The 23,465-nt window shown below is 36.9% G+C and overlaps 1 protein-coding gene across 3 annotated transcripts; it reads left to right on the top strand.

The window, feature by feature from the left end:
• The first annotated feature begins 218 nt into the window (after window positions 1–218).
• On the top strand, window positions 219–4,360 carry LOC145005284 (Galactose mutarotase-like superfamily protein). Of its 3 annotated transcripts, none has more exons than XM_078964362.1 (9): window positions 219–377; window positions 1,960–2,247; window positions 2,528–2,602; window positions 2,735–2,791; window positions 2,897–3,060; window positions 3,319–3,453; window positions 3,547–3,649; window positions 3,729–3,828; window positions 3,992–4,360. In XM_078964362.1, the coding sequence occupies exons 2-9, from the start codon at window positions 2,137–2,139 to the stop codon at window positions 4,177–4,179; spliced, it is 933 nt and encodes a 310-aa protein (XP_078820488.1). In that variant the 5' UTR covers window positions 219–377; window positions 1,960–2,136; the 3' UTR covers window positions 4,180–4,360. The 3 variants fall into 3 exon arrangements, with proteins under 3 accessions (XP_078820488.1, XP_078820487.1, XP_078820486.1); XM_078964361.1 differs by lacking the exon at window positions 219–377 and adding an exon at window positions 441–617; XM_078964360.1 differs by lacking the exon at window positions 219–377 and adding an exon at window positions 441–601.
• The last annotated feature ends 19,105 nt before the right edge of the window (window positions 4,361–23,465 follow it).

Raw genomic sequence — 23,465 nt, forward strand, 5'->3', positions numbered from 1 at the left:
GCCTTCCGTAAGCAATTTTATGATTGTTAGACATAAATGATTGAAAACCGAATTCCGTTTTGTGAGAATGAAGTTTTCCCACTATTTGTTTAAAAGACACGAGGGGTCTAAATGTATTTATGCAGTAGAAGATGGGTGCAAAGTGATAATATTGACAATCTACTCCTACTCCTACCATCGTCTTGATCCAATTTCATTCATCAAGTTGAATCCTTTTTGTCCCCTCCGACAATTTAAATTAAAAAATAATTGAATAAATCTCTGAATTCCTCAATTTCTTGTAGTTTTTTTCAAATCTTGACCGTTTGTACAATCTACATGTACTTCACGTATCTTCCACGTCCTTCCCCTCCTCCGAAGCAGATAAAAATTTCAAGGTACCCCTTCATTTATTTCCCCTTAATTTATGCTTAAATTAGTTTATTTTATTATGTTCTTGCACATGTTTTCACAATCTTGCCTCATACCCCATGTTTCTTTATTCTGTTTTTTCCCAGTATTTTAAAAACCGAAAACAAAACCCCCCAAACTTTATTTAAAGTTCCTGAATTCTCCTCATATTTCTCTCTTTCAAGCGGTTTACGCATCTCAAACCATCAATGTATGTGAAATTTTTTGTAAGTTGATTCAGTTTGTTCGTGTATTGTGGTTCTTTATCTACTGTTTCTTGTTTCCTCAAGTGGGTGTCGTTTATATGTGATGATTTCCTTGCTTATTGTGGTTATTATTACAGATATAGTTTGTTACTGTTGCAGAAGGTCTGCCTGTGAGGTTTTAGATCCAATTTGTGGAATTGGGTTCATTTTTTGTTTTGGAAGTTTGATTATCCTCGTTTAGTAATGTGCGATGCAAACTGTTTCAAACTTGTGTTCTTGCTCTTGCTTTCTTGAAATTGGGGAAAAAGTTGGGATTGGGGGAGTCTGAATTTGATTGAGGGAAACCCTAATCACTTTGTAATCAAAGTTTTTGTTTTTGAATTTAATTTTGAGGTTTTGATTTGGATTTCAATTTAAGGATGCGGGTTTTTGTTCATTGTGGGTTGGAATTATTTCTAGGAAATTTTCCATGGAAATGTTGAGTGAATTCTCCCCAGTTTTTTTTTAAAAGTCCAATTTAGAATCTTTTTTGGGTCTGATTATTTACTAACAATAATCGAGTATTGTCCAATAAATTTTCACCAACAGGCTGGTGGTAAAAAGTTTCACCCCTGGTTGTAGTTTACGGGCTATTTCAAAAAAGTTTACAATCTCTTTTATATTTCAAATCAAAAAGTTCAACACAAATTCAAACTTGATATTCTTCAAATACCTTTTTGGTAAAAGATTGGATGAAGAGTCGTTTTGTTGAAGGATGAAATTGCTAAAAAAAAGTTGTTCTATATTCGTCCAAAATGTAAATCGAAACTTTTAAGGATGAAAGGAGTTATCTAGTTAAGTTCATGTGTTTTGCTAGTTTTATGCTTCATTTGATTCGTTTTTACTTGAAAATTTCGTTGTTTTTTTTTTTTTTTTTTGTGTCAAATTTAAGATAGGAGTTTATGCATCAAATAAGAAATTAGTTTGATTTTTTTGCTAATTGTTATATGATGAAGTGTAAAATAATTAAACAATTATGGGTAGATTCCTTCTAAACTTTAAAGTTGACTCTTCACGTGAGATAGAGTACTTTTAAGTATACACGTTTGACAAATATGTTGAGTGTTTATTTTGGTTGAACTTCAGGTACTAGATCATGCATCTATCAATTTCTTAGTTTATTATATTAACCAAGGTAAAGTTATCAAAAAGAAAAAGAAAAAAAAAAGTCTTGAAACCATGATGTGTAATTATGTTTTAGGACATGTGTTTTTTACTTGTTTGAAATTTTTTTCATTTGAATCTTTTTGGTGTTGAATATTTGGTAAGGATTCTAAATTCTTGTATCAAAATCTTGACTTTTGTCCATCTTATCCTTTGCTAGGTGGCGTGAATAAAAGCATCAGTTTTCAAAGATTGTAATTCAAGGGGGTTTCATGTTTGAATCCCAAGTGTCTTAATGGAATATTTTGAGGGTCTGATTTGGAAAATATCGGAATAAGTAATTGCTGATTTAAAAGATTTTAATTAGCTATTAGTTTTTGCAAGAGAGGTAAGAAAAATGGGGCACTCTGCAGCGGTTTGGGATTCCAGGTTGGCCCTGGAAAGGACAAAAGACTGGAATGGAATCGAGCAAATCGTGCTTCGGAATCCACAAGGAGCTTCAGCTAGAGTTAGTTACTATTTTATCTTCCATAAATACATCCTCCTTTCATTTCTTCCTATTATAGCAGTTTTCACTGCTATTATATTTTAATTGGATAGATTCTTCAAAGTATAATTAAGTTTTTCGAAAGTCTAATGCTATAATTAGGTAAATAGTTCAAAATAAAATGCCTAGATAAGAACAAGAAATAGAAAATACAATCTTGTAACAAAAAGAAAATAAAATAAACAAATAAATAAATGAAAGCAGGTTGCTAATTCATGTCCGTGTTTGCATATGTTTATAGGTTAGCTTGCATGGAGGTCAGGTGATTTCATGGCGAAATGAACGAGGTGAAGAACTTCTGTTTACAAGTAGCAAGGTGTGGCCTTTTTTTTTTTTCTTAACTTTCATTTTCATTTAATAAAAAATTATTTTGGGTTTTTTTTTTTTTTGTGTGTGTGTGTGAAACTGATGATGATATATATTAGGCTTTACTCTTTAACAATTTCAGGCAATCTTTAAGCCACCAAAGGCAATGCGAGGAGGCATTCCGATTTGTTTTCCTCAGGTATGTTTATAGTTTTGTGGTGCATTATAAATTTATAAAGCTATGAGCAATGGTGAAATGAAAGTTGACTTATTGGTTTGTGTCTACCTTTTGACATACATATAGTTTGGTAATTGTGATTCACTTGAGCAACATGGATTTGCAAGAAACAAACTTTGGACGGTTGATGATGATCCTCCGCCACTTCCCCCCAACGATTCCCACGGGAAATCTTTTGTCGATTTGCTACTCAAACCGTCCGAAGAAGATCTCAAATTTTGGCCACACAGGTTATTTTTGTAATTTCACCTATTTTACCAATAAAGTATACCATACCCTAATTCAACCATTTTTTAATTTTTACACAAACAGTCCCACTAAGCCCTATACGGAATGGGTAATGATGTGTATGGATAAAGTGTTTCTTTTCAAGACCAAAGAAATGACCATTTTACCCATTGTACATTCCAAAAAAAAAATTCACAATATTAGTGTCTTAGTACATTAAGCCATGTTTTTTGGCTTAACCCGATGTCCTTTTTCTGCAGCTTCGAGTTTCGTCTTAGAGTTGGCCTGGGGATGGATGGGAATTTATCGTTAACATCTCGTATTAGGAATGTGAATGGGAAGCCTTTCAGTTTCTCGTTTGCTTACCACTCGTATCTCTCTGTTTCTGACATCAGGTATTTTTTTTCGTTTTTCTTTTTGGAATTTAATTTTATGAAATCTTGTGTTTTTTAATTACTGAAATTTCATGCTGCTGATTCATTTCATAGTGAAGTGAGGATCGAAGGGCTAGAAACCATGGACTACTTTGACAACCTTTTTAAAAGAGAACGGTTTACAGAGCAAGGAGATGCAATCACTTTTGAATCCGAGGTAAATCTGTCTTTATACTTTCTTAATTCTCAAAACATACGTTTTTAGTCATGTTTTTTTTAATGTAACGTTGTTTCAGATCGATCGTGTTTATCTTAGTTCTCCAAATTGTGTTGCTGTACTTGATCATGAAAGGAAGCGAACGTATGTGTTGAGGAAGGAAGGGCTACCGGATGTGGGTAAGTTGTTTTTCGTATACTTTTCTTGACTTTTGAGGTCAAACCGAAAGACTAATTTTCCAAATAACCAAAGAATCAACGTGAAGTTGAATCTGAAACTTTGTGTGTTTGACCTAAAAAAGTCAAATGAAGTAATTTGACATGATGTATTTTTCTTGTTTAGTGGTGTGGAATCCATGGGACAAGAAATCAAAAGCAATGACGGATTTAGGAGACGATGAGTACAAGCAAATGCTATGTGTGGATGGTGCAGCGATAGAGAAGCCGATTACATTGAAGCCTGGAGAAGAATGGACGGGTCGTTTGGAAATTACGGTTGTGCCATCGAGTTTTTGCAGCGAGGATCTCTGATTTTCAGTTGAGGTGCCTCAGCATAAAGATATGATAAAATCTTTTATTTTGGGTTTCTTCTTTTCTTATATGCAAGTAGATTTTAGGTGTCGTTTTATTTAGTGTTTAAACATAATATCGTGTAATGTAATTTGTGTTGAGGATAATGACATACTATAATCACATCCAAATGTTATCTTAACCGGTGTTCAAAATAATCACATCCAAATGATATCTTAACCTGTGTTCAAAATAATCACATCCAAATGTTAACCTTTAAACTTGTTTTTTGTTTAACACATACCATTATGACTAGTAATAGAGGGTTTTTTTCCGGTTTCCAACGTCTTTTCCTAAAAAGTATGGTTTTTCCGGTCATCTTCTCCGGCCAAAATATATTTTCCGGCGAGATGAGTTCGTGACACATTTTTCATATTTCTTGTTTCTCATTTTCTCTTTCTTTCTTAACTATTTTTGGTGCACTGTTAACCCTTAAACTTGTAACGCTCCAAAAATCATAACATAAATTTTTTTATTTTTAGATTAATAAATCGTGAAAACATTTCTTTCTCATGAAACTAAGGTAACCAAGAGTTAGCAAACATCGTTAAATCAGAGTAATTCACAGAATGCAAAAACATGTGGTACGTGCTCTGTAATCGTCCGGAGCTCTTTCATTTGAAAAATGGAGTACCTGAAACAAAAACTGAAAATCGTAAGCATAAAGCTTAGTGTGTTTCTCAAAATACCATTTAACATATAACCCCAAAATAGCATACAACATACATGTAATTGTCATGGGCTCCCCTGCATGGTCATAATTCGTAATGTCATGGGTTCCCCCATGGTCTTTGCATGGAATGCCATAGGCACCCCTATGGTCTAATATCCAACTACCTCGGGCACCCCCGAGGTTTTCCATGCAAGTATCACAGAGACAACTAGCATACCACATATCACAGAACAACTATCATATCACATAACACATAATGGGCCGGCATTGGTGCCTTCGACCCATTGATATAGTGAGGAGACTCACATTGCACTGTAGAAGGTCACTAAAAGAATCATTAGTTGTTGCCTTGATGGCTTCCTGAACTAGACATATCAATAATACACCCAATTAACAATTGGGCTCCAATCCATAACCAAAAGTCCATACTTGGGGTAAAAGGACCATTTTACCCCCAACCTAGCCTTGTCCAAGCCCAAAATACCAAAAACTACTAGATCCATCAAAGCCCACTAATGGACCAATTTTCCAAATTGGGCCCAACCCCATACGAGCCTTGACTTAAGCCCATAATTCCCTTAATTACAATTCAAATTACCACAAGTACCACTTGGGACACACTTGTTCAAAGACATAAGTCAAAGGTCAAAGTCAATGGTCCAAGTTGACCCAACTCTCCGAGTTGTCTTTCAACTCGTCAAGTTCCTCCATTAAATGCACAGACCGACAAAACTCGCATCAACTCGCCGAGTTCTCCTAATGAACTCGCCGAGTTGGCCAGGAATCAAACATCTTAATGCATTAAGTCATTTCCATCGAATCTAGAAGCTTCCATTCTCAGATCTCTTCCCAAATGATAACTAGAAGGGTAAAGTTTCCAACTTTACCCTTAAAAACCACTACAATGAACCCATACCCGAATCCTTGACTTAATAGAGTGAGGCTTAACCCATTAAACCCTTAAACTCTCAAAACATAGTCCCAAAACACAGATCTGGCATCCCAAGGCTGGATTATCATGTAAACTTTCAAACTTTACGTCCATGCATGCAAGAAAGGAACCTTGGAGCCTAAAATGGCTTAATAAAGGACTTAATACATGGGTGGTACTTAGGACTTAGCAAAGCTTGCAACTTTATGCCAAGAGAGGTCATAAAAGGGTCAGATCTAACATAATAACCCTTGAAACCCTTAACCTTTGGACAACCCAACCATACACCCCAAAAAATCAAGCTAAAACATCCCACAAAGAGATCTAGAAGATAACAACACAAGGTTTCGTCTTTATACCTCAAAGGGACTGCAACAAATGGAGAGTTTCTGGATCCAAAGCCTTCCCTCCAAAATAAGCACCTTCATTCTTCAAACTCCTTCCAAAGAACACCAAAAACCAACTCAAAAAGCTCACTACAAGCTCACACACTCAACCTTGAAGGATAATACACAAAATTAGGGTTTTTTGGACAAGGAGACTGGTAAGGAGGCCAACTAATGGATTTAAGGTCTTTAAATAGGGTGCAAAACCCTAAAATTAGGGTTTTCTCAAACATCGTCCAACTCACCGAGTTCCCTACACCAACTCGACGAGTTGGTCCTTAAAAACACGCACCCCAAAAGCTTCCAACACGCCGAGTTTATGCCATAATCTCGACGAGTTGGCCCCTAAAAAGGGAATTTATTTCCATAATTGACCTTCTAGATTTGGGATGTTACAATGATAGGTTGGCCCAGGAGTACTTGGACTCCAGACAGGGGACTGAGTCGGTGACGGAGATCACCAAGATGTTTACGGAGAGGACCATGTTTTGTCCTGAGTTTGCTGCTTCTAAGCAAGCTCAGATGACCCATTACTTGGGCATACTCAAGACGGATATCCGACAGTTTGTATCCATGCGGCGTTATGGTTCATTATTGGAGTTGCAGGAGGCCGCCAGGCAGCGAGAGAGCGAGATGCAACTCCAGACGAGGGAGCAGAGGTAGGCACCCATGCAGTCGCAGCCTGCACCGAAGCGGTTCAAGGCCGCTGATGCTAGATTTGTGAGTCAAAGGGGCCACACTTATGGGAAGTTCGACAATGTTCATGATGGGACTTGTCGATCTGCTGGTGTATGCCACCAATGTGGCAAAGAAGGGCACTACGCGAGGGATTGGCGACATCCGACCCCAGTTTCCGAGTATCAGGATGTGTTATCATTATGATCAAGTTGGCCATATGAAGGTCAATTATCCATTGCTCATCTCCAAGCCAGCACAGGCCCCGCGCCAACCACTTTGAGGATCACCGATGGACACCAAGGGAGGGTGGAGCCCCCAAGTGCTTGGGGGCGTGCTTTTCCACTCATTATCGAGGAAACCAGAGCAACTCCATATATCATGACTAGTATTTTCCTATTTATTATTATGTTGTTTATATGTGATGTTGTGCTCATGTATATGCTCCTAATAGGTACGTTCTTAGTGAACTCTTTTCCAGCTCTTATGTTATTTGACTCGGGCATGAGTCGTTCCTTTGTATCTTGATCATTTGATTTGGAGTTTGATATACCTATTGGGGAGTTAGAGTGTCCATTGCGGGTTTCTATCGCCAACAAACATGGGGTTTCTGCATCTGCATTGTATCAGGTTTGTGTATTGGAGATCTTCGAGGTGCCTCATCCGATTGATCTGATCCCTGTTCCCATGGGGGATGTATACGTGATAGTGGGTATGGACTGGCTGAGCAGGTTTGGTGCCATGATTGATTGTGAGGTCCAGCGAGTGGTAGTTCGAACCCCAAGTGGGGGAGAACTGGTTATCTATGGAGAGGGCACCAAGGTTGGTTCAGGATTTTGTTTAGCAGCCAAGGCTCGGCAGTATATTCAGCATAGGTGTGCGGGTTATTATGACTTACATGGTTGATACTCAGGTTGGGGAGCAGATGTAGCATCCCAAAATTCTAGACCAAAAATTCCATTTTTTATTAAATCATTCATAAAATGATTTATAGAAAACATCATCAAGTTATTTCATTTCATAAAAACCATATATCATATGTCTCAAAAGCATGTCATAAGATAGTAACAATGTCAGAGTACAAATCCCAAGAATCTCATATGCGGAAAATCGTGTGTGATGCGTTGCTACTATGCCGACTCCTTTCCCTTCGAGGAAGAAGTACTTGAAACCAAAACTGAAAATCGTAAGCACAAAGATTAGCGAGTTCCCCCATCATACCACATACCATACAATAAATATACTGTTTAACATATTCGGGTACTAGATACCCATTCGGTCTCTTCTAACTGGTAACTTGCCTAGCATATCAGGGTGCTGGCCTACCCCTTCAGTCTCTTTCAACTAGTAACTGCCTAGCATATCAGGGTGTTGGCCTACCCCTATGGTCCTGTTGATCGATACCTTGCCTAGCATATCAAGTTGTTGGCCTACCCCTTCGGTCCTTTCGACCAGTATTGGGGACTATTTCACCCCATACTTCTCTCATATAGCATCCTAGTGCATAAACATATAAGTCATATACTGCGTAGCTTAATCTGGGTGCTGGCATACCCCTTCGGCCCTATCGATCGGTACTGGGGTCTATCCTACCCCTCCTACCACTATCATATAACATCATAGCATACTAGCACATAAAGCATAACAGATAGTGACATACCAAATAATTATCACAAAGACAATCATCTCTACTATAGCTCTTACTAGTGGACCGACATTGGTGCCTTCGACCACTTCTACTGGAAGGTTACCCACCTCAATTTCACAAAGACAATCACCGACGGCCGTTAGGTCCGAGCAAAGGCGCCTGCGGTGGGGAGCAGGGATTTTCAGTTGTCTATAGTGGAGGCGCGAGCAGCACCGGGTGTTGCAGGTATGTACCTTTTGCTTTTCTGTCAGTTTTATTCATGATCATGTTGGTATGGTACTGCATCTATGTTAGTGAATGTATGTTAGAATTCCATTTATATTCGTGTTCGAATCATATGCCATCTGCATACCATGGATTTTCGGGCGGTAGTTCATAGCAGTATCCCCTTTTTATGGGTCGGTTCTCGGGATGCAGTCGATGTAGCGGGTGTAAGTGGGACTCGGGAAGTGTCCTGTTAGTCTATAAGAGTGGTTTGGATATTGTATTGGTTAGTTTTGAAGCTCTAGCAGTGGTAACCGTGGCTGGAAACAGATCGACCTTTGGATGGAGAAAAAGATTGGGAATCCTTTCCAAGATGGGACTTGTAGGGAGCTAGTTAAATCGAAGTATACTATCCCAGTAGCCAGGAGTTGAAGAAGGAGCACGACTTGGATGTGTTCACACCCTTTCTAAGAAGGATAACAGCCGAGGTAGCCATTTGGATAGACCAGTGGGGAAGTCGGGAGTTTGAGAAACATTCTGACATTAAGTTCATGTATTCGCAGTAGTAGAAGACTGGTTTGGGAAACCAGGTTGATGTTTTCCCGGTAGCACGCGATATAATTAGGATGTTAGACTGTGGAGCGCTTGTTGTTGGGAATTTTCAGACTGGTAGCCAGTAGTTAGAGGAGTATGGGTGGGGGCCCAAATCTCCTAGTTAGTGGAGTGTAGGCGAGGCCCGTATCTCCTAGTTAGTCGAATGGAGATCGGGAAGGGGTAGTTGGTTGAGGATTTAGGAAGGTTTAGGAACCGCGTAACCCTATATAGGCATGACTGGGGGTAGGGTCGCTTAGTAGTATGGTTCGGGTGAGACCCGTAGGCGAGGCCCTTGCGATAGTAGCAAAATGAGTGAGACTTGAGGGAGAGACCGCTCTAAGATATAGTCTGGGTGAGACCCGTGGGCGAGGCCGGTGAGCTTTTAGCAGCACAGGTGGGACCTGGTAGAGGCCTTAGAGTCAAGTTAGAGGATCGAGGATCCTAGGACTTAGGGTGCCAGAGTAGCAAGGTAGGTAGAGCCAGAGTGACAGGTTAGATAGAGTAGTTTTGGGGTAGCCAGAGTTTCCTTCGGGAGTCTCTTGCCGCGACTGAGTGTTTGGGCTGGGTTCAGTAACCGGTGGGAGTCCGATAACCCAGTTAATGGCAGAATGGTTGGGACCAGGGTGGTCCCGATTCATCCGGGAGGTAAATAAGATGCAGCATAGTGTTTTGGTAGAAGTGTCTATCATGATGGTTCCTACATGCGAAGTAGTTGGGGTTTGCAGAAGTTTGAAGTATGTTTTCTTCAAAATGGAGGATCGGGTTGGCTTTCAGTGTCATGGGAACGTGGTTCCGCGCGTAGAATCATCGGTTGCGTTCTGCATATCAGTTGATGGGAGATGGGTGTTAGTAAGGAGATACTTCGAGGATGAAGTCTAGTTTAAGTGGGGGAGAGTTGTAACACCCTGTTCTGAAAGTATCCGTTATTGGATTTTAGAGCCCGAGGCTAGGGGTGTTTCGGTTGTTTATGGGCCTTGAGTTTTATTAGAGAAGGTTTCGGTCGGGGTGTGTTGCTAAAAGCGTAGGGCTTATCCCCACCTTTTAATGGATATAAAGTCCGTCAGAAACAGACTCAGAATGAAGGAGTTGTGATACTATGAAGATGTTGTCACTATTAGTCCCTAATAAAGAATTGTGGCAAGGCAGTCTTATGCATGCATGGAATGCATGCGTGAAGTTGGGTACGCCCAACGTAAATTGGGTTACCCCCAACTTATAATGGGAAATGATCGCGGGTGTGGAGAGGCATACGCCCAGCGTACGAGAGGTACACCCAACGTACGCTCAGAGTCACTAAACCCTAATTTTTAGGGCATGTCACTATATAAAGAACATAACACCCTGGTTAACATCCTCCATCTCATCTTCATATAGCCACCATGGAACCCTAAACCTCTCTTGAGCGTTCTTGAAACCTTAAGGGCCATTAGAGAGCATTTTGGGTGTTGTAAATCCATTTCCAAGCAAGTGAAGAGATTAGCAAGGTGGTGGATCAAAGCGGAAGCAGTAGATCCAAGATTTTGGTTTCATTTCAGACCATTTTGAGGTATAAAGTCTGAAACTTTCCTTAAATATGCTTAGATCTATGTTAATGGAGTTTTAGATCCTTTTAGTCCCAAGAATGGACCTTTATGGCTCAACTCATTTTCTAGGTCCAGGGTTGCCATCCTTAGTGTCATATGAGTCCCATACAGTAAAGTTTCAACCTTTAGGACTCATTTGTGTTCATGCATGAGATCTAGCCATTATTATGGAAGTATATTGTCACCTTTTGAGTTTGGGCTTATTTGGTGGATTGCAAGTCACCAAGTAGTCGACTTTATGGATTTGGACATGGAAAAGGACTTGTATCTGTGTTTGTGGCTTCTGGAGTAGCATATTAAGCACTTAATGGAAAAGTGGCTTAACAGGGTTGTATGTTGGGAGTACAAGGAGGTACGCACGACATACAAGCCACCAGCCAGTATGCTTAGCGTACTTAGGAGTACGTCCCATGTACTCTGTCAGTTTGGACATTGCGTTATTGGGCCTCAGTTTGGGCTGTGCTTTGGACTTTGGGCCTTTACACCACAGTGGGTCATCAGGAGTCAGTTAGTACGGGCCAAAATATGTTATGGGCTTAAGGTAAGGCCTATTAAAGGGATTGGTCCCAATAGAGCAAATTGGGCCATTAGTGGGCAAATAGTGGGCTTGGGAAGCTTACCTAGTATTGGGCCTTGTTAATCATGGTAGTGGACCTAGGATATGTATCAAGTTGGACTAGGAGGGGTAGAAAGGTCATTCTACCTTATGAAGGATTCTTGGATTGGACTAAGTGATGTTTTGGTATTGATAGCTCGGAGAGCCGAAGGAGCAGCGGTTCGGGAATTGTCATATAGCAGCCAGAGGGATATCAGCAAGGGTTCAACAGTGCAAGGTGAGTTTTCTCCAGTAGGAACGGGTCTAAGGCACCAATTTTGCTCATTTATGTGTGTTAGTGAATACCGGATTTAGATCCGATGTCGGGCGAGGCCCGGGGAAGGTTTATATGTATGTTTCCGAGCTACGGTTCGGTGCCGGGTGGTACCCGAGGCAGTAGTGTAGGTGTAGTTATACTCGTTGTCTTTGTGATACTTGTATATGCCTTGTAGGGGGATGAGTGTGGGTGGGGGCTCGTATCTCATCACTAGCTGAGTGTGGACGGGGTTTCATATCTCATTAGTAGCAGAATAGGGGCGAGGCCTAAGATAGGCGGGGCCTTGAGACTAGCAGTTATAGTATAGTGATCGTGCTAGCTTGTTTATATGTTATTGTTGTATATGAGTAGCGGGCGGAGCTCGAAGATAGGCGGGGCCTGGTAGAAACATATATGTATACCGAGTGGGGCTCGATGCCAGGCGGGGCTTGATGTTGGATTCGTCCGATGCTGGGTTGGACTCGATGTAGTGGGCTAGGTTGTTGTTTGCAGTATGTGATTATGTATGGTATGTGGTAGGTTGGGGAACGCTTACGGTTTTCAGTTTTGGTTTCAGGTACTTCCGGAAGCGAAGGAAATAGCTCGGGATGATTGCATGGCACACACCAAGAAGTTTAGGCCTGGGAGGCTTATACTCTGATATAAGATCATGTTTTGAGATGTTACTCTGATTTGATATAAGAACCTTTGTTTATGAATGATATAATCTGTTATTATGGTTTTTATTAATTAATTAAAAAGAAATTCTTGGGACCGTATTTTGGGGATGTTACACAGAGGCTGAGATGAGGGAGTATTACCCCGAGTTATTCGTTGCTGCAAACTTCGAGGATGAAGTCTAAGTTAATTGGGGGAGAATTGTTAAAAAAAAATTAACCCTATAACTGAATTATATTGCATTTTGGTCCTTAAGTCTAAGAAAGAGTGCAACGAAGGCCCTAGTGGCATTTTTGTGATTTTGGGTGATGGAGGAGTACATCAGGCTTACGTATGTACGCTTGGCGTACTAGGGCACACCATAGTACGTTTGGCGTATATATGTACGCAGGGTGTACGTGCCAAGCATGCAAACCCTGATTTTTAGGGTTTGATCATATTTAAACCCCATTATAGTGTCATTTCCTCTCACTCCATCAGCCTCGATCCTCTTAGCACGTTTTTACAACCCTAATCCATATTGTGACTCATTTCTAAGCTTGAGTGTGTGTGTGTGTGTGTGTGTGTGTTTTGTGTATTTGAAGAAGAAAGAAGGAATGAGATACCACCTTGGAAGAGTGAAGCTCTTTAGATCTAGGATCACACCACCCTTTGGCACCATTTTGAGGTATCAAATTCTGAACTTGTTGAAGTTTCATTTAGATCTTGTGTTAGAATGATTTTTGGTCCTTTTTGTCACAGATGTGGAGATTCATGAACATAGCATGTTCTTGACCCATTAAGTTGTCCTTTCAAACCTTTGTAAGGGTCTTGAGTCATAAAAATGGGTTCTAAATGGTTGGTTTTGCTCCATGCATCATTTAGAAAGTCTTAATGGATTAAGAAGTTGAGTTAAGCATTTGATGTACATGTAAAGTCATAAAGTTGGAAACTTTATGACTCTTGAGGGTATTTTAGCCGTGGATCTGAAAGATAGATGTGTCCACCTTTATGACTCTTGAGGGTATTTTAGCCGTGGATCTGAAAGATAGATGTGAGAGCTTAAGTCATTAAGCTTTTCATGAGATTTTGGGGATCCGAGAGTACACCCTGCGTACTTGGAGTATGCATCGCGTATGAGGTCAACCACACCGACGGTGATCAACGTTCGAGTACGCCCAACGTATGTTTGGAGTACGCCTCATGTACTCACTCTGTGTTGACTTGGCTGAGTTGAATCGACTAGGTTAACTCAGTTGATTTGACCAGTTTAACTTGACTTTAACTAAGTTTGACTTAAGGGTATTTTGGGATTTTGATTAAGATTGGTCATTTGGTTGGATAGGTGACGGTTAGAGTTGAAATTCAGAGTCAAGACCTCATCAACTTTTGTCCAGTCTGTGAGGTGAGTTTTCCTTACTGTAATTATGGGTCGATGACACCAAGGCCGACCCATTAGATTAGATATCATGTTTTGTGATAATATGTTATCGTACTGTAGTGATCTGTTAGATCGGTATCCTGGTATATAGGATGGTGTTATGCTTAGTGATCTGTAGATCTTTCTGCTTGTCTGTTGACTGATGATATGTATGTTTATCTGTTATGTATATGTCAACATGTTATGTGTGGTTGGGTTGAGGCGAATCAAGGTAGAATAAATGCCAAGAGACCTAGAGCGACCCAGATAGATTGAAAGCCTGAAAGGTGTACCAGTCAGGCCGAAGGCCCATAGAACGGTCCAAATAGGCTGAAGGCCGGAAAGGTGATCCAGTCATGTTGAAGGTTCTGTGAGCGGTCCAGATAGTCTGTAGGTCGGTGTGACATTCTAGTCAGGCGAAAGGCTTTGTATGCATGTTGTTTGTTATTATGTTTTTTGTGATGGTACTTTGGGGAAACTCATTAAGCGTTGACTTACAGTTTTTAGGTTGTGGTTTCAGATACTTCAGATAATCGCGGGAAGGCGAATGCATAACCGTACACATCCTCTTGCTTATGACTTATGATTTTGGGAGACTCTAATGATTGGAAAAATATTTTTGAAAACTATGATTTGTAAACAATTTATGATTTTTGGTTGTATCTAAAAGTTTAAATATCTTGTCATTTTTATGGATGCTATACAGGTGATTTACAACAAATATATACAAAACATAAGGCCATGGGCCGAGGACTTTTGGCACTATGGGTGTGCGTATAAAATAAATAAACATCACACAAATTTAAAAATTAGGGTGATATAAACTTACAAACAAAAATGACCAATTCACATTTCTTTTCTATTCACTACGTGGGCCAAAAACCAACATGACATAAAGGGCCTATATACTACGTGGTCCAAGAAATAACGCTGCCATAAAGAGCATATAATACTATGTGGGCCAACAAGCAAAGCGCTTATATTATGCATTAAAAACCTTTAGCCCGGTATACTGGTATAGTACTACACACTTTTTGCTTCTTAAATGGGATGAGAGTCATGTTCTTTTTTAACTAATACTTGCACACACAATTTTTATATAATACTAACACGAAACAATGTTGGATTTTGTTTAGTTAATATGAAAATGAACCAACTAAAACATCATAAAAGCGACAACAAATACATGTTAATAGTGTCAAATTTTTAACATAACACAACACAACAAAATGTCATATTTTTTACTTTTGACAATAACATGAATTTAAATTTAAATTTTGTATTTTTTTATGCCATGTCATGGATCCCCCCCCCCCCCCCCCCCCCATACATACGACATACCCAAATGCGAGTTAAGCCTGAAGATTATATCTTCAACCAACTGACATATTCTAATGATTAATAAAATATTACTAAAGATCGAGTACTTGGACCAAGTTAACTATATAACCAAAGCTGACAAAATTGTTAAAACCATATAATCATGACATTGAGATACGGTTTTCAATTTCTTGTAATTAATTTTTATGACGTTTCATGTGTGTTTTACTATCTTAAATTACACAAACGGTCCATATGGTTTAGGGTAATTTGCATGTTTGGCGAACAACCACTACCTCCTTCATCTTCTTCGACAAGACTGTTAACCTACACTACCCCACATCTTTCAGCTTACCTACAATCAAATATACAATCATTGTGACACACACACCACAAAAAAAAAAAAAAAAAAAAAAAAAAAAAAAAAAAAAGATGCAATATGCAATGTTACCACAAAAACAAACTAGATTAATATACATACAAATCTAATAAACCTGCAACTTGAATATAATCTAATAAACTCATATCGGTATTATACAAACCCTACACCCCTACAACCCAAACCATTCCCCCTCCCCCGTTGAAAGCTCTAGTGACTCCACTCTGTTTAATCCGGCAACCACCTCATCACCTCCCTTCCCATTCTTATTTCCCTTTCTGGTGTTCATCAGTGTCGTCCCATAAAGAAGAAACCCAAAAAAATCAATTACATATCCATAGTGAAGAAGAAGAAACCTAGATAAAAAGAAAATCATCTCCTTGTTTTTTATTTTTGTGATGTCGACAATGCTTGGACCACCAAATCCAAAAAGTCGTCAATGGTTGTTTTAGAGCCTTGAAAACGGTGGTCGAACATGAGGGGGTTTTGACAAAAAAGAAAAATAGGTAAGGAGTTCGGATATGAGGGTAAAAGGAAGGTCAGTGGCCAAAGAGAGATGGGTGGCGACAGAGGATTTAGCTTTTGGCTATAAACAAAACGAACATTTGACGAACTATCCGTAAACCGTTCGATTGGAAGATCATTTATGTTTGTTTATCTAATAAATGAACGAACATGAACATAAATTCTCGTTCATTTAGTTAAATGAACGAACATGAACAATTGTATCGTTCGTTCATTTATGTTCGTGAACGTTCGTTTATATTGTTCGTTTACGTTTGTTTATGTTTGTTCGTTTAAGTTTATTTATATTTATATATGTTCAATTGTTTTTCTATTACATTTCTATATTATATATTCTTTTATGTTCATACATGTTCAATTGTATTTGTTTATCTTTGTTCGTTTAGCATGTTCACGAACATAAACCAGGTAATTTGTTAAACAAACGAACATGAACAAGAAATTTTGTTCGTTTACGTTTGTTTATGTTTTTTCGTTTAAGTTTATTTATGTTTATATATGTTCAATTGTTTTTCTTTTACATTTCTATATTATATGTTTTTTTTAGTTTTATGTTGTTACCGTTCTTGTGTTTTTTTAACTTGTATGCTCCATAGTTAATATCGTTAGGAACTTTATATTTGCATTTATTATTATCATTATTTCACCTTTTGTTTTCTACTTTTTTATAATTTTAGTTATTTATTATTATTCTATTGTTTTTATTTATTTTGATTCAAGTAATGAAATATAGAAAAACAAAAACTCAAACACCAAAATTGTAATATACTCTAATATATTATTACATTTTACATTTTTCATCCTTTTTTGTTTTTTTTAGTATTTTTTTTTATTTCTTCGAATTATTTTATTAATTTTTTCGTACAACCTTTTAGTTTTTTCCTATTTTGATTTCTTTTTCGTTGTTTTGTTTTATTTTTCATCAATTTGATAAAAAAATTAACCTTTTTCTAAAAGTGTAAAATGTATGAATATATTAGAGTATATTACAATTTTAGTTTTTGTTTTTTTTTCTATTTTTTTAATAATATTGGTTATTTATGGTTTTTGTAACTTTTTTTTTATTCGAGTAAATAAAAATTTTATGTTTTTTTCTTTATTTATATTTGTAAATATAATTTATTACTCGGATCGAAATAAAAAAAGTTACAAAAACCATAAATAATCAAAAAAAAATTTAAAAATAAAAAACCAAAAAAACTCGAACACCAAAACTGTAATATATTCATACATTTTATATTTTTTGGAAAACAAAAAAGTTATCAAATTGATGAAAAATAAAACGAAACAACGAAAAAAATTAAAAATACGAAGAAATTAAAAAATAATACGAAAAATATTAAAAAAAATTATATGATTTTAAATATATATATATATATATATATATATATATATATATATATATATATATATATATATATATATATATATATATATATAAACCAAAAAAAGATAAAAAGTGTAAAATGTATTAATATTTTATAGTATATAAAAAAAATTTATATTGAGTTTTTGTTTTTGTTTTTTTCTATTTTTCGTTAGTTGAATCAATATAAATAAACACAATACAAGAATAATAAATAACTAAAATCATTAAAAAAAATGTCAAATAATGATAATGGTAAATACAAACATAAAGTTGCTTATTAATTATGGAACATCAAAGTAAAAAAAAAAATTATAACAACATAAATTTATATTAAAAAAAAAAAAAAAAAAAAAAAAAAACATTAACGCTTCAATTCAAAGCTTCAGTTCAAAACTAAGAAAATTTTTTTTAAAAAAAAAAACGATTTCAACATGGTTTATCGAATTTAAGTTTATTTAGTTGAATCAAAATAAATAAAAACGTTAAAAAATCGTAAATAGCTAAAATTATGAAATAAAAATAGAAAACAAAATGCAAAAAAAAAAGTTATCAGATTGTTGAAACTCTATATATAGATATATATAAAATTTATATTTATAATTTATATATATACAAACTTTCAAATATGTAAAATTACACAAATGGTCATTGATGTTGTACTATATTGTAAATTTGGTAAATGGGTAAAATAGTTTTTTTCATTAAAATATAACAGTTGATAAGTTAGATTTAGGTTATGTTTGGCGTATTATTTGAAAAACTAGCTGATAACTGAAAAGTTAGCTGATAGCTGAAAAATCTAACTGTTAAATAAAAAACTAGTTGATAGTTGAAAATTTAGCTGATAAAAAATGACGTTTGATAAAACTAGCTGAAATATATAATAGGGATGAGCATGGGACGTAACCAGTACCGACCCATCCCGTTCCCGATTTTCCGAATACCGAATTTGATCGAAAGTTAATCCAAAGTACTAAACCGAATTAACATCAACGGTACCAATACCGGGAATGGTACCGGTACTCGGTACTATTACCAGTACCAACGGTACCGATTCTCGAATTTCATGTATTTGGAGTACCAAGTACCGTCCCGTATTTTTAAATTCGGTACGGTTCGGTACCGGTTCCGGTACGGTACCTATCACACCCCAAACCAGGAACGGCGGAAACGTTATGGGGCGGAGGACGTCATGTATAGTATCACAACACATTATAATAGTAAACAACTAAACAACATCATCCATTGCATTAAATATATAATTTTAATACAAGTGTGTTCTGTAGTTTATAAGACACCAAAATATGAATCAAAATAAAAGATGAGTCTTATACGCGCTCTATCTTCTCAAAAGTTGGCATCGGTACCTGTTTACTGATGACCTGAGAATACAAGTTATTTTGAAAGAGTTTATCAGCATTAAAGCTAGTGAGTTCATAAGTATTTAGTGTCTATGATTGTATCAAAATATTTGGAACAGTGTTTGAAGTACGAGTTTGTAAACGTTTGTAGTAAAAGTATGTGAATGTTTGTAAGTGTGACAACCTAAAATTTCCATTCTGAACAAACCATATCAAGCCAATAGAAGTTAGAATAGTTACAGGGAAATTCCAGACTTTGGGTATAAGTTTGAGTTTTTCACGATTTACACTTCAGGGAATATCAGGAGAGTGGATGCACTAGGGTTTTGTGCAACACTGTTATTTCGATACTCTATGATATTAGAGTTCATTTCGGGAATGAAATATTTTCTGCCAAAAATCTCAGGACTATAAATAGAAAACTGAACCAAATAATTCAATAGTTACATTTCCAATTAGAGAAAAGCCGAATTCTCTCTCACGGATCTTCGGGTTTTTATCCCAAATCGTGAGTACTTCAATCTAGTTGTATTATATAGCTTAGATTGTGCTTAATAACATCAAAATCACGATAGAACAACAAGATCTGTGAGTTTACTCCCCAAGAACATCTTGGAGAGTAAACTCCTTTTCAAGAGCCAAATGGTGCCTAGTCTTTCCTTAAGCCATGAAACTAGTTTGGACTTGTACACTAACGAGTTTAGGGATAGAAAACAAACTCAAAGCAATAAGATATGAGAGTTTACTCCCTAAGAACATCTTGGAGAGTAAACTCCTCTTGGAGAGTAAACTCCATTTTAAGGGCCAAAAGTGTCCCAATGTCCCTCAAAGCCTCGGAAATGAACCTTGAGACTACCTATGACATGTTTAGACATCCAAAACAAATAGAATCAAGGGTTGAAAGTGAGTTCACGGCCAAGGAAGTTCTTGGGCCGTGAACTCCATTTTAGGGTGTCAAAATACCCTAAATGCCACCCTTAAGCCAAGAGGCTAGCATAACTTTTTACCTTGATGTGTCTAAGACCCAAAACAACCAAAATATCACCACCCACAAGTGTTTACGGCCGCAAACACATGACCAAATGGTCTATGGTCCGAAAACTCAAGTTAGGGGTGTTTTGGTGCCATAAACACTTCTTAAGGCTTAGGCGTGAATTTAGAATGCTTCCTTGTGACCTTTAAGACCCTCATAAACATATTTGGACTTGAGCTTACGGTTGTAAACTCATTTGGGCCGTGAACACCCCAAAAGTGCCAAAAGAAGTGGTCTTTCTCATCCCAGGCTAAAGCTAATGTCCCTAAAATCATTCCCTAGCTTTCATACTTACACAAACCCATGAGTGACCATGAGTTTACAGCCGTAAACTCCCTTGGGCCATGAACTCATGGTAGTAAACTCATATGTGTGCCTTTATACCTTCCTATGTTGAATCACATGTGATTCCAACACTTGGTCAAGGTGTTACCTAGTACCGGAAGGTGTTTCCTTTCATATAGATGTTATAAACACTATATTCATGTCAATATGTGTCCTTATATGTCACTTAGGACTTATTGTGTCTCGGGACTTCATCCGTGGAACCTACTGTTCGCTATAGAGGTTAATTGGACAATCTTCGGATGTTCATTAGGTTATCTATTTCGCTTACAGCGATGTAGAGTCAGTTATGGGATTAACCATTCCTGGAACCACTGTTCGCTATAGAGGTTAATTGGACAATCTTCGGATGTTCATTAGGTTGTTATTACTTATATTAGGAGACAGTTACGGGACTGACCATTCATGGAACCTACTGTTCGCTACAGAGGTTAATTGGACAACCTTTGGATGTTCATTAGGTTATTTATTTCGCTTACAGCGATGTAAAGTCAGTTACGGGACTAACCATTCCTGGAACCACTATTCGCTACAGAGGTTATTTGGATAATCTTCGGATGTTCATTAGGTTATACCCTTTCGCTTTAGCGATGTCGTGTTAGTCATGGTAACCTAGGGATAATACTTACATGGTTATACTTTTTCCTGTTTACTTTATTTTGTGATACTTTCACATAAACGAGGAGTTAGACTAAGTACTCTAGTACTAGTCAATAGAAAGGAAAAACTATCATTTTACTTACGGAACATTCTGGGCTTGGTAGAAGACTATCATATACTTTTTTCTGTTTAGTTTATTTTGTGATACTTTCACATAAACGAGGAGTTAGACTAAGTACTCTAGTACTAGTCAATAGAAAGGAAAAACTATCATTTTACTTACAGAACATTCGGGTCTTGGTAGAAGACTACATTTCATACTTGTAAGAAATAAGGGATTTTCTAGGATTTTCAAACTTATATCAACTGTTACATTTAAAGATTTTCCAGACAATCATGGCAGTTTTCCAAACAAGACAATGACACTTTAAATACTTATGAATTCACCAGCTTTAGGCTGATACTCACTTTCAAAATAACTTGTATTCTCAGGTCACCAGTTAGACAGGTACGATGTACAGGCCTTGAGAAGACGGAGCACAGTTAAGACTCGTCATATTTTGATTATTCATTTTTATTGTTGTACATTATGAAGGAACACACATGTATTAAAACTTTACCATTTAATGCAATGGATGATGTTGTTGCTTGTTTACTACTTTACATTGTTATGATACTTCACATGACGTCCTCCTCCCCCCCCCCCCCCCCGGAACGTTTCCACCGTTCTTGGTTTTGGGGTGTGACAGTAAGTGTTTGTAAAAGTTCGTAACTCCTAGAAAATCCTATATTTTCTACTAAAAGTAGCCTTCTACCAAGACACAACTATTTTGTATGTTTGTTTCTTGTAAAAGTGTATAAATTTCCCAAGTGTAACTATCATTATCAAAATATAGTTTGTACATTAATGTTTAAGTGAAGTGATCACCAACTAAATGTAAAGGGTAAATTAATGTAGTACTGTAGTGTTGTATTATAATAACTACCTCAAACCAGATTTATATCAAGGTATTATGTGATTAATTGTACCATACTATCAACTATGAACACAACAATGTAAGTCGTTAAAAGAAATGATATTTAGCACCCAAAGACCTGCAGGTCCCACTGTAGATAGCAGCAAGGTGTAGGATAGTCAATCCAGTATAGATATATACGCAAACTCACGCTCTCCCTCCAGGATATTCTGTTTACAACTCGGGCCATGACAATGAAGACATGCTCTGATACAGTGGATCACATTTATGTTATAGTATACTTTTATATGTAATGTATGTACTTGTGTAATGAATGTATTATTTCTCATCATAATATCATTGTATAGGTTCTCATTATAGTATGGTTGTATATGTTCTCATCATAGTAAGTAGTAACTCATGAATGAGTTGACTCTTTGTATGCTTCATTGGACTAGAAGTAGTAAGTAGTATAACCCTAAACTATACCTATTATAGTTTACTAGTAGATTTGTTTGTATGACTGAATGAACTGAACTGAGATAAAAGTCTTTATATCTATACATATATACCTAATATATAACTAAGGATTCAAAGACACTCAGACAAACAACTGGGTACTTTAAGTCCACAACCAAACGAGGAACAGGAAGTAAAGTGAGTTATCAGTCCTAAGTCCTTCAAACCTTATTTATATAACTATATATGTAGTAGACATGGTTTTAACAATATATAAGTTTGAAAACTATAAAAGAAAGGTTTGGTATACAAAAGTGAATTTAATAAAGAGTTTAACATGTAAAATAGTTTGATAAGCAGTTTGAAGTCATTTATTTAGTAAAACAGTTTAAAGTATGTAAAGTCCATTTGTATGCTAGTTATTAATCACATATGATTGATCTAATAACTAACATGATTCAACTTTTACTCCTCCCATAAAAGCGTTTAAAAACATTTAAAAGGTTAATGAAGGGGTATGAACTCACCCGTAGTGAGTGGATTGTACGGAAGTGTTGGGCAAGGTGCTAGGTGTCAAGTGAAGACTTGAACACACACAATGATCCTAGTTAAAATATAATAAAACATATATGTATATAATTAGTCATTTAATAACTAATTAACCAAGTTAAGACACCCTAGGACATGGAAACACTTTGATTCAAGTGTTATAGGTACCAAATGGTTGCATCTAAAGGTTGTATGACATGACATTGGAGTTTATAACCGCAGGATCACTCCTTATGGAGTTTAGGGCCCATGGTCATTTCCCCATGAGTTTATGGTCGTAAACTCATGGTACTAAGTGCCATTTGGTGTTTTGAGGTCTTATAAGTCAAGATTGAGCATCTATTGATCAAGTCCAAGCCTTAGGAAGCATTAGGGGCACAGTATCACTACATGATAGAGTTTATGGCTTAAGGACCATTTCCTTATGTGTTTATAGCCGTAAAATCTTATGGGGACATGGTTTCTTTGATGTTTACGGTCCTAAACACTTCTAGGAAGGATCAAGACTAGCATCCAAGGCTTAGGAAGGGACTAGGGTTCATTTAACCCTACTTATAAGGGTTTACGGCCCAAGAACATCCCTTGGTCGTAAACACCTTTTATCTTATGTTTCTTGATGTTTTCCAAGTGTAAACAAATTCATATCAAGCACACAATAAGCTAGGGCAAGTTTACTTACAAGATAGAAGCTTGATTAGGTGTTTAAGGTCCAAGAACACTAGTGTGTGT

Source organism: Lactuca saligna, chromosome 7 (assembly GCF_052625555.1).
Source record: "Lactuca saligna cultivar CGN05327 chromosome 7, ASM5262555v1, whole genome shotgun sequence".
Taxonomy (NCBI): Eukaryota; Viridiplantae; Streptophyta; class Magnoliopsida; order Asterales; family Asteraceae; genus Lactuca; species Lactuca saligna.